General features: G+C 34.9%; 1 protein-coding gene across 1 annotated transcript in view; it reads right to left on the reverse strand.

Annotated features, from left to right (window-relative positions):
• CTNNBL1 (catenin beta like 1) overlaps window positions 1–13,011 on the reverse strand; it is a 167,673-nt gene that overhangs the window by 72,467 nt on the left and 82,195 nt on the right. Inside the window, exon 10 of the mRNA XM_036418465.1 lies at window positions 12,000–12,148. Coding sequence (XP_036274358.1) covers window positions 12,000–12,148 — 149 coding nt within the window. The remainder of the gene's footprint in view (window positions 1–11,999; window positions 12,149–13,011) is intronic.

Genomic DNA, 13,011 nt, shown 5'->3' on the forward strand with positions numbered 1-13,011 from the left:
CCTGTGAACTCTGTTCATCAGGGAGAGTACTTTAGAAGGGTATTGCTTCAGCCATGGGGCAAAATTGGTCATAGACTCAATTTTGAACTCAAAACTAGTTCAAACTAGTTTAACTACATCTTGGAACAAATCTCAATAATATTTATAAGGATATTAAAAAAATCCAGCATTCAAGATAAAATTAATATCTGAATTTCAGTAAAACATTATCAGGCATTCAATGGGGGAGGAAAATATTACCCATAAAGAAGGAAACAAACCATTAGTAAGAATAACATGGATGACAGAAGATAAAAACATTAAAATAGCTATTATAACCACATTTGATATGTTCAAGAAGGTAAAGAAAAGCTTGAGCATGTTAACTGGAAACAGGAAATATATAAAAAGACCCAAGTTGAATATCTCAAGAAGTTAAATATAATATTCTAATAAAAAATACACTGAGTGAGATTAACTGCAGATTACATATTGCAGAAGAAAAGAATGAGTTTGAATATACAACAATAGAAACAGAAAGAAAAAAGGCTGAAAGATCACCAGTGAGTTATGGTTGGACAATTTCAAACAGTCTCATACACATTTAATTGAAATTCCTGAAAAGAGGATGGAGGAGAAAATATATTTGAAAATTTTCCACATATGATAAAAACTATAAACCTACAGATCCAAGAAGCTCAATAACAAACCCCAAACATAATAGACATGAAGATAACTACACCAGGTATCACATCATAAAACTACTCAAAATCAATAATACTCAGAAAATTCCAAAAACATTTGGGGGGGAAAAGGGACATATTACATATGGGAGAACAAATATAAAAGTGAAAGCAGACTTCTCATTGCAAACTAAGCAATCCAGATGACAGTGGAGTAACATTCAAAGAATACCGAAAGGGGAAAAAAACCCTATTAACCTAGTACAGTAGTAGGCAAACTCTTTAGTCAACAGAGCCAAATATCAACAGTACAACGATTGAAATTTCTTTTGAGACCCAAATTTTTTTTAACTTAAACTTCTTCTAAAGCCACTTCTTCAAAACAGACTTGCCCAGGCCCTGGTATTTTGTGGAATAGCCACACTCAAGAGGCCAAAGAGCCGCATGTGGCTTGCAAGCCATGGTTTGCCGACCACTAACCTAGTAGGTAAAAATATTGTTCAAAGATGAAGGCAAATGCTTTTTCAGATACAGATGAGCTAACAGAAGTCATCACCAATTTCATACAAGACAAGCTGACAGAAGTCATCAACAATTTCATACAAGAAATGTTGAAGGGAATAATTTGGGAAGAAGAAAACTGATACCAGATGGAAATCTGAATCCACACAAAGTCATGAAGACTACTGGCAATGGCAAATAGCTAGATCTGCATAAAAAAACTTTTTCTTACTGAAATCTTCAAAAGTAAACTGACCACTTAAACAAAAAGAACAATAAAGAGATTTATAACATCCATAAAAGTAAAATGTATAACAACTGCAACACAAAGACCAGCAGGGAAAAATGGAAATTTATTGTTGTGAGGTTTTTACACTATGGATGAAATGGTATAATACATACTACTCGAAGACAGACTGTTATAAGTTAAAGATGCATACTATAAGCCTTAAAACAACCACTAAAAAGGAGACGAGAAAGAGCTAAGTAAATTCCCTAAGAAATAAACATGGAATAAAAAATATTGTGAAACTCATCAAATTGTACGCTAGCACTGGAATGATGACTAGCAATGAAGCCTGATGGAAGGACTCAGATAGGTCCAACACCGTATCCTGCCAGGTTACCTTGCTTCAGCATAATCGGCTTTCTCAGCCATAGTACTTCCTCATTTACGAAGAGGTAACACCAGCCTAGAGAGTTGTTGGGAGGATTATTTTGTGTTTCTGAAGCATTTTTCTGGTTCTCAGAGAACAGGTACAAACTACTATTACTCATCTAAGAGAGAATGCTAATATTCAGTAAGTGGGGAAAAGGAATGCTTGTTGGACAAACAACAAGCAAGATCTACGTGTGTAGTTTAGAGCACAGACTGTACAGAGCCCTGACTTCCAAAAGATCTGTGTTATTATTCTGCTTTTGCAGTGGAATCCTGGAAACTGAATGTCAGAATAAAAGGCTCTAGCTCTTAAAAACAATAACAACAACAAACCCCTGTAGAAGATCACAAGAATAAAAATGCAATGGAGTTTGTACCTTCATATGTTCATTATGAACAAAACCACTACAGAAAAGGTAATACCCAAGGGAATGAGATGTCAAGGTTAAAAAAAAGTTCCCCAGCTCTAGCCGGTTTGGCTCAGTGGATAGAGCGTCAGCCTGTGGACCGAAGGGGGCCAGTTTCCATTCCCGTCAAGGGCATGTACCTGGGTTGCAGGCTCCTCCCCAGCCTGGACTCTGGATGGGGCTCCTGTGGGTGGCAACCAATCAATGTGTTTCTCTCACATTGATATTTCTGTCTTTCCCTCTCTCTTCCACTCTCCCTAAAAATCAATGGAAAAATATTCTCAGGTGAGGATTAAAAAAATAAAATAAAAAATTCCCCAGTGTGCACTACCTACCTATATATGTTTTGGTACAATCTCATAGCCCAGATTGGGCCCGCAAACTTACTTTGCAGATGGTATCCCATACTATTTTATTTGTCTCCTTTGTCAGAGATTCTTTTCTTTAGCTCAAAGAAAATCTTACAGAAAACCCTCAGAGAGAAAAAAAAAAAAAAGGTGGTTCCTGAAATGAATGTCTATGTACCCTTCTCTCCCTCTCTTTTGCCTATACAGTTAATAACCAAGATAGGTTCACTGTATTTCTGCTATACAATCCCAAACTGCATTTGTACATATCCCTTGGGACCAAGGTGGTCTCTTCTCTTCGAACTGGAACAGGGTTTTACAACAGAAGTAATAAGTTTCATGTCAACATTTCAAGGAAACTGACAATGTAATTCTTGTGTCTCCCACTGGCTTTGTTTCTTAAAGAACAATGAACCATTTGATACAAGGCCATACAGTTAAAAAGTGCTTTGTGGTGGCAAGAAGTAAATTATTTGGAGAACAGGCTATAATTAAACCCGATATATTGGAATCTTGTATTTGCAGCAGCCATGTTACCAGAGAGACATCTGTTACCAGGAACATGAAAATAGCAAACTAGTCTCAATCCAGGGGACAATACGGGCATTTTGGTAGCTCAGCCCTCATTTCCTGCTAAATGCTAAAATGGCCATTCTCCTATAACAGCAATTTTCACTCTTTTTCATCTCAGGGTACACATAAATTACTACAATTCTGTGACACACCAAAAATGATTTTTTTGCCAAACTGACAAAAATAAGATGTCTCAGCTTCATTCACCCCAGACAGCTATTGTGTTGGCTGTTGTCGTTCTTTTATTTGAGCATCTAAGGGAAAAAAGGTCAGTGCCCCTGTTAATCATGTATCACATGTTTTAAAAATTCTTGCAGCACACTAGTTGAAAGCTGTTACCCAGTAAGCATAATTTAAGTCTTATTTCTATGAATTGTACTCTCTGAATCTAATCACTGTTAAACTGCACAGTAAATTGTGACTTTCTTAAATTTTATTTTTCTCCCAGCTAACCTTAACTTCAAAACCATCATTTGATTTATTTTCATACCTTAACTGTGCTGCTGCTAGCCAAGGGCCATCCAAACATGCTCTCTGTACCCTAAGTCGTGGCTCTCAAATCAGAAGAATGGATTTACGTGGCCAACCTCCCTGCCACGTAAGGAGCAGCACTTTCTCCAGCAGAAAGTCTGGCTCTCGCTTCCTTTCAGTATGCAGCCCTACACTGACCGAGAGATTCCGCACCTCATTTTTTTCTCTTTCTTTGTTGAAACACTATGCGTAAGTAAATATTTCCCTTTTTGGAGGTTTCTATACTCTAGGATGGTTACCTACTGCTTTTTTTCATAGCATGAGTTCCATTTCTAAATTGCACCTCAATAATCTTTTCTTTTCCCCCCAAAACGTCTTCATCTGTCCTTTGGCAGAGAGAAAAACAAAACAAAACAATAGCTTTTCCCCTTTTATTGATTCTGTCAAGCACTGTGAAATCCAGACACTCTTAACACAGGAATTTGAAAAAAGTCATCTGACAACTAAACGGACACCTAGGAGGCAGGGTAAATAGAGGGGAAAGGCTGTGAAGTCAGGGCACAGAGGTACTAGACCCCCAAACAAGCCCCAGAAACAAAAGCTGAGAAACTACAAATCCATGAAGGACTTCTTTGAACCTTGAGTGCAAAGGTTACACACAAGACATTAAACCTAAACCACAGTCCTGAAATACCTAAGAGGGTCATGGAGGCAGAGAGCCAAGAGGTTCACGTGTCCCAAAGGGAGATAAACTGAAGTGTGGCCACTTGGTTGGCTTCTGTTCCACAGCCTGCTGTGGGCACATACCAAATAGGGCAGTGAGCCCAGGACTGGAGCCGATGCCTGGCTTCCCCTGAGCCTTAAAGATCACAGTCAGCCTATGACCTGTTTTGTGTTTTTCATGCATTAAAAAGTTTGACAGGAAAAAACAGGACTAAATATCTTCAGACAAGAGACTGAGTTCTCAGCTTTATGGCTTTTAATAAATCACTCCTCATTCTTTAAGTCTATCAATAAGATTTGCCAGAAATTCTATGACTCAATGATTCTAAACAGCAAAAATGTTTCTCAGATGTTCCTCAGAAAGTATTTACTGGGTATCTAATGCGTAAATGTTACAAGGTACAGAGATACAAGAGGAAGAAAACCTGATCTCTGTTCTCAAGAGTCTAACGGTACAGTCAGAGACAAACAGAAATAAGCAAAAGATGTTAGAACCTAATCCTCAAAATTTAGGAGTGGTGGTGGAATAAGGATAGGACTAGGAGAAGTGACATATAGGCAGAGGCTTCTTAAAGAGGTTTAGCCTAAACATTAAGGGTGAGTCACCCTGAGGAAATAATGAAATGTGTTCAGGAATCTAAACTAGTTTGGTTTCGAGACTAAAATGTGAACATGTGGAAAAGGGAGATGAGAAGACCATAGGAGAACTACGCAGAGCTCAGATGCTGAAGGGACATGATACCACATCACATGTTCATAGACAAAGAAGTAAAGTCACTTTAAAAAAAAGTCAATTTCTCTAACAGAAAAAAAAAATAGAAAGAATAATTTCCATAGTTCACAGATAAAGGAAAATGAGGAAAGAACTAAAATACAAGAAAAATAAGGAACAAATTATATCCAAATGTCCATGGAATAATGACAAAAAATGACCATCTATAAGATCACAAAAATCTCAAATTCAGAAAAGTATGTATTTTTCAGCCTATATTTTCTGTTAATGTAACAAAAAAATAAAACTTTACCACTTGGAAATATGTGATGAAGCTGAGCAATTGTAAGAGAACATTTTTAACCTTAAATATCTTTATTTTTAAATAAGAGAATTATTTTGAAAAGCATTAGCTGTTCAATTAAGGGCTTTTTTTTTTTTTTTTTTTTTTTTTTTACAAAAGGAAACACAATAAGTGGGAAGAAGAAAGTAGAAAGAAAAAAATGTAGAAAAGGCAGGAAAAAAAGAAAAAAAAAAAAAAAAGCCTGGGAAAGCAAAAAGTACACAAACACAACACCAAACCAAGAGCTAAAACAATCCCAGTCACTTGTAACAAATGTGATTGAGATAAAAAGCAGAGAAATTTAAATATATAACATTGGGAATTATAAAAGGGACACAAAGGAAACAAAAAAGAGGAAATGAAATGGAAAAGATTTATAATACAAGGCAATTTATATTAATAAACTTTAAAGTCTGTAGGAAACTAAAAAATTTCTAGAAAACTATAAAATATCTAATTGACTGAAGAAAAACTAGAACATGGGTAAAATAAATAAAAAGACTTAAATAAGTGAAGAAATATATCATGCTCATGGATTGGAAAACGTTATTATTACAAAGATATCCATTCTTCCCCAAATAATCTATAGATTCAATGCAATTCCGATAAAAATCCCAGCAGTGTTTTTCTAGAAATTGACCAGTTGGATAGAAAAAGTTGCTAAGAATTAGAATAGTTAAACCAATCTTTAAAAAATATTATAAGATGATCCATGCCACATGATTCAAAGACTTACTAATAAAGCTATAATATCATAACAGCATGGTGATGGCAAAAAGACACATTAACAGAGTAGAACAAAAATAGACACATAAAGATCTAAGATAAATTGATAGCTAACAAAGATATAAAAGCATTTAATGGAACATGGGTAATCTTTGCAATAAATAATGCCAGAACTGGACACATATAAGCAAAAAGAATAAATAAACTATAGTTGGTACATAGGTATAGGCAGAGTAGGAATGACAGCCTGAAGGTCATCAGAGTGGATTTTGCTCTAGCAGTGGGCAAAATTGGGCTGGGACTTCACCCCCAGGGTGTCCTTTCCGCCCCTAGCATATTTCTGGTCATGCAGTTTGGACCTCCTGACATATCATATCGCTAGTCATGCGGTAGACCCCTTTAGAGGAGGAATTCTAAAGATAAGCCTCATATGTCTCATATAAGGACAAAAGATGACCAATAAATCAGCCTAATGAAGAATCAGCCCCTCCCACTTAGCCCCCTGCTAGAGGAGGAACACTTGCCAACATCCCAGGGCAGTTCTTTCCTCCACTTGCTGGATTCTTTTATTTCTCATGTATTATACTTTCTCTTTGCTTGTTGAATAAACTTTCTCCTTCAATTTGAGTTCCTTAAGTTCTGAATTCTTCTCTTAGCCAAACTCAAGTACTAAGGTCTAACATCTACCACTAACAAAATCAAGAACCTCAACTCATACCTCACAGCATATACAAAAATTAACTTAAAATGGATCATAGACAAAGAAATGTAAAACCTAAAACTGAGACATTGTAGAAGAAAACATAGAAGAAATGCTTTTACACCTTGGGTTAGGCAAACAGAATTTATATATAATACCAAAGACACAATTCATAAGACAAAAAAATACATAAATTAGACTTGCTCCAAGTCAAACTTTTGCTCTTTAAAATACACTAAAAATAAATAGGCAAACCACAGACTAGGATAAAAATATTTCCAAAATATGTACCTGACAAAGATTTATGTCTACAATAAACCACACTTAAAACTCAATTAGACAACCCAAGTAAAAAAATTGACAAAAGATTTGAACATAAGTTGATTTTAGTAAAAAGATGTAAGAAAGGTCAATGTATATATCAAAAGATGCTCAACATCACTAGTTATCGGGTATATGCAAATTAAAACTATAATACACACTCATTCAAATAGCTAAAATTAAAGTCTGACAATGCCAAGTATTGAAGAGGATATGGAGCAATTAGAATTCTCATAACTTGCTAGTAGAAATATAAAATAATACAATCACTTCAGAAAACAGCTTGGTAGTTTCTAACAATAAACTTATATTGGAAACAATCCAAATGTCCTTGAATAGGTTAATAAACAAATTGATATAATGGAATGCAGAAATATAATAGAATACTATCAAACACAAAAAAGAAACAAACTACTGATATATGCAAAATGAATGAATCTCAAAAACAATTTAGGTGAAATAAGTTAAAAACACACATACTATATGATTCTATCTATATAAAATTCTAGAATGACAGTGGTTGCCTGGGGCCAGACATGAACTGGTAGGAATTAACTGCAAAAGGGACTAAGTGAATTTTGGGGGGCAAGAGGGTGATAAAACTATCTATATATGCATGTTTAATATGGTAACCACTAGTCACATGTAGTTATTGAGCATCTAAATGAGGTTAATGAAACTAAGGAGTTAAAATTCAAATTTAGCCGAAACCAGTTTGGCTCAATGGATAGAGCGTCGGCTTGGGGACTGAAAGGTCCCGGGTTCGATTCCAGTCAAGGGCATGTACCTTGGTTGCGGGCATATCCCCAGTAGGGGGTGTGCAAGAGGCAGCTGATCGATGACTCTCTCTCATCGATGTTTCTAACTCTGTATCTCTCTCCCTTCCGCTCTGTATAAAATCAATAAAATATATATTTATAAAAAAAAATAATAATAAAAATAAAATTCAAATTTAATTTAAATAAATTTAAAGTTTAAATTAGAAAACTGATAGTTGATTCAGTTATTGGGACACATTGAAGAAATTTAGGTATGAAAATCTACTTTTTCAATTGTAAATTTTATGGTATATAACTGTAAATATAAATCAAGTACTTTAATGGAAATTTAGCATTTGGATTGAAATGTAAATGTACAATACACACTAGGTTTCAAAGACAGTATAAAAAATAAATGTAAAATGGTTCAATAATATCTTTATTGACTGTATGTTAAAATGGTTGTTTTTATTATAGTGGGTTAAATAAAATAATTATTAAAATTAGTTGTGTTTAACCTTTTTATCGAGGCTCCTACAAAATATAAGACTACCTATCTCACTCATATCAGATTTCTATTGGAGAATGCTGTTCTATATCTTCATTGTGGTGAGAACAAAGATATATAAACCTGTCAAAATTAAAACTGTACACTTAAAATGTGTGTTTTATTATATATAAATTATATATATTTAATATATATCAATAAAATTGATAAAAACATTAAGTTGGGTAGTATGTGTGTGTAATAATGTGTGTATATAATTATCTTGTTGATAATCTTTATAAAAAATCAGAAGTGTTAAAAAATTCATAGGATAGAGACATGCAAAATAACTGTTCCTTTTAATAGTTAAGAAATTAAATTATATTACAGTGACCTCCTCATTAGATATTGGCCTCCCTCACTAGATACTGAATTTCTTGAAGATAGGAATCCTGTCTTGTTCATCATCTCTGTATAAGCCTAGCACTTAACAAAAGTTAATATAGTACTTTATCAATGTTTTAATAACTGCAGAAATGTTCTAGACACTTTATATATAGTCTAAGTCCCACAAAATCCATGCAAATATGGCACTGTTCCTCCCAGAAGTCAGAAAGGCTATAGTAATCTTACCAAATATCCAGAACAAGTAAGTGAAAAAGCTATGTTCTAAACCTGTATTCACCTCAACTCCAAAGGCCCTTCTTCTGAGATAGGGTATGTGATGGAACTATAACCAATAAAGGGACTATCAAAGAAATAGTAAGACCAACCCCCGAAGGATTTATGGCTTAAAACCTACAGACACCAGCTTGATCCAACATGGCAACTATAATAACATAATTTTATGATGGCCTCAAGCCTCATTATATACCCATTGTAATACATTCACATACTAAATGACACAACCATTGTGCTATGATAAATGGAAAACCCAGAGAAGGAACCAAAATGGCCTACAGGGCTTTCTGAGAAGTCTCCACCTCTTTCCTGGGAAAGATCCTGAATATTCCTCCCCCTTATTGAATGCCCTACCATTCCATTAAATGAGCCTCAATAAAAATAAATAAAAATAAAATCCCACTAGGAAGGGACTGCTCTGTCTGTGGAATAGCTCACTCTGTGTCTCATTGCATCAGTAATAAACTCTCTTTCACTTTAAATTCTATGCTGGCTTGCATTTGGATTCTTTTCTGTGCAAAGCCAAGAATCCACAGTGGATTGTGAACCCTTAGGTCCCCAGACCCCCAATATGCCTGTATCACTTCCATGCTGCCACCTTCCGAGGTTCTCATTTCGTAACTGATGAACGCCTGAATCAGAGTAAAAATCGGCAGTAGGGGCAATGGAGCCACAGAAAATTTCCTCAACTTTTAGAGTTACAGCTTCCCTAGCCTTCAATAGGCTCTCTCTCTAACAAAGAACAATTTGGCAGATCTTGCTAGATCAGAAGTACAAATCTAGTAGAAAAAAACAATTCCCTTCCAATTAAACTTTCCACTTGAGAATCAGAAGAAGAAAAATAACACAGAATGAAGAACATAGGAAAGAGAAAAAAAGGAAATGCTGAATCTGCTAATATAGCTAATTAATGCAGAAGAATTAATCTAACAGTAACTTCAGCATCCAAAAATGAAAAGTTAGGAGATCCTAGAGAGTTAGTTCCTAAGTCTTTGGAGCTTCTTTTTAATTAGGCTCCCAGAATCTCAGCATTCCTGTTTGAATAATCCATATTTCTAGTTATTTATTCAGCTCCCCACTGCTGCACATTACCAAGCCATATGCTACAGGAATACATCACTTCATATTTATACTCAACCATCCAAAGACACTGGCAGTTCAGACCTTTAAGAAGCTTAGGGAAAAGTCCCTGCAGAGAGTAGTTTTAAGGTTAGAAAGCCTAGGAAGCCAAATGCATCTTCTTTATTGCTATTTGCTTGAGAGAGGTTGGTCATTTCAACAAAAGAACAGGCAATTAGAAGGGTAAAGGAGATAAGCAAACAGAAGACTCAAGAGAGGAAAGCTAGCAGAAATCACCCGAACACTAAACACCTCTGAATAATTTCAACGCCCCCTCTGCATTTTAAAATAACAACTTTAAAGCAATCCAAGAAAAGAAGAATTTCAATCAAAGGTCTGATACACACTGAACAAATGAAGAGGTCTACTATGCCCCCAGCCTTTAAAACGAAAGTATTTTAGAAATATATATCTTGATAATATTAAAGACAAAAGCAATTTTAAGCACAAAATGGCCACTGTAGAATTTTTTATAATAGCAAAACATTAAAAGTAACTTATATCAACAATAAAATACTAAGTAAGCTACATTCCCTGAGAGTCCATTATGCAGTCATTGAAAACTCTCATGAAGATTATGTCACGGCATGGAAAACAGCATGTCCAGTTTAAAAAGAAACAGTATAGAAAATTACATGTATGGCAGGCCTAAAAAGCTGTTGAAAAGAAGAAACCAATTACATTAAAAAAAAAAAAAAAAAAAAGAAAAAGAAAGAAAGAAAGAAAGAAAGAAAGAATAAAAGAAAAGAATAGGGTATACAACCAAAGTTGGGTTGTATTTGGGTGATTAGAGCTTTTTGTTTGTTTTTTTCCTTGAAGGTAAGAATTCTGTCATACTCAAAATAGTATCATACCAGTGTTTAAAAGCAGTTTTACAAGTCTATATTCTAAATTATATTTTATTGATATATATTCGATTTATAAAAATATTTTGTCAAATAAATAATTTAAGAGAGTTTTCAGTATATGAGAGTAGAATTTTCAAGACAATAGACTATGGCTCAATTTCATAAAGAATAATTCAATAATGACTAGAGTCTTCCAACCACCCAAACATGATCTCATATCCCTCAATTTAGGAAACTGTCCCTTGAACCTCCACCACACTCTAGTTATTACCCCCCCTCCCTATCTCTCTTCTCCTTTTCAAAAGAGTTATGGACACAAGATACTTCCCATTTACTTCCAACTTTAGGATTCTGTGAAATATGCTAACATGATACCCACTTTAAATATTTTAAGAAATCAGAACGTAAATAATATATAAAGAAAAGTTCTAAAACTGTCTTGCACATTTTCTTATCTCTTATGCTAGCCACATAGCACATGCACAATTCATCACTGAAAATAATGTATATTGAAAAATATAAATATGAATGATTGTCTACTGTCAACAATAAAATTTAGACAAATGTATGGCATAGATAGGTCTATATGGGATATTAAAAAATTGGGCTCAGTTTAGAAATTAATATATGTTTAGAAGTTTTAAATTTCCCAAAAACCTCTAATATATGTTTAGAAGTTTTAGATTTCTCAAAAACACATTATGAGAAGGAGAAAAAAGACATTTCCTTTCAATGGAGTGGTCATATTACCAACGGACAAAATAGAGCAAAAAGGCCAAGATACTTTTATTTACCTCATTTTCACTTTAGAAAAGACCACTCACACTCCTGAAGACTTTATGATTTTATATATCTAAGAGGAAGCTCAAGGGAATAAAAAACCATAACTATATGTCCTTTAATTTAGGCTAAAAGATAGGAGTTGGGCAAAAATTATGAGAGCTAGGAGGTGAGAAACATACCTGAGCATGAGATTCATCAGTTGAAGACCCTCGCCCTTCAGGAAGCGCTCGCGGTTGGAACTGAGCATTAGGCAGGAACAGAGTGAATCAAACAGATTCTCCATCATCTCCTGCTCCTCTGCAGTGCTAGGATTGTGTCTTTTAAACACCTGCCAAGCAAAGACATCAGAAAGCACAGAGCCTAAGAGAATGTCTTTTCATCAGCCAGCATTTAACAATTTCCAAAGCCTACCTGTCACGATAACCCCATAGAACTGGGAACAAAAGCTAATCAAACAAAATTCTCATTAGTGTCTATTTTAGAAAAACTGGGCTTTCTGATTCATAGGTATTAAATAAATGGTTGCTAGTTCCCACAAAAAAAACAAACAAAAAAAAACAACACACAAAAAAATCAACTGACCATTGAGTCTATGAATGGTTGATAGTTTCAAGGAGGCAGAGTTTGTAAAATATTATATTGCTGTGAAATATAATACAAATATAGAAAACTCTAAAATAGTTAAATGAATAAGGTGAGCACCCTGAAACCACCATCCAACTCAAGAAACTTTTCCAGTTTTCCCCAAAGCCCTCCACTGGCCCAACCCAACCATAACTCCTTCCTTCCCCTTCTAAAAAACAACTACAATCCAGAAGGGCAAATATTGGCTCTACTAGGAAGAGTTTTCTAACCATCCGGGCTAATGGACTGCCTTGCATAGCAGCTGTGGCCCTAAGGCATGGGAACAGCTTAAAGCAAAAGTTTTGTTTTTGCCAGAGAGATATGTGGCATATTAAGGGGAAAGCCTCTTAACAGTATCTACATACCCATACAGTCTATTCCAAAATGATCAATAATCTTGCAAGAACAAGACTAAGCGCCTTCCCAGAATTGAAAACAGATTCACATTTCAAAACTCTATTTTTGGGGGTGGAGGCCAAGCCACTCAGGCTGCTGGCACCATGAGGGAAGCTGTATGCAAACTGACTTCTCAGACACTCTCAACACTCTCAAGATTTTATCCAAATG

The sequence above is a fragment of the Pipistrellus kuhlii genome, unplaced genomic scaffold, assembly GCF_014108245.1.
Source record: "Pipistrellus kuhlii isolate mPipKuh1 unplaced genomic scaffold, mPipKuh1.p scaffold_m20_p_6, whole genome shotgun sequence".
In the NCBI taxonomy this organism is placed as follows: domain Eukaryota; kingdom Metazoa; phylum Chordata; class Mammalia; order Chiroptera; family Vespertilionidae; genus Pipistrellus; species Pipistrellus kuhlii.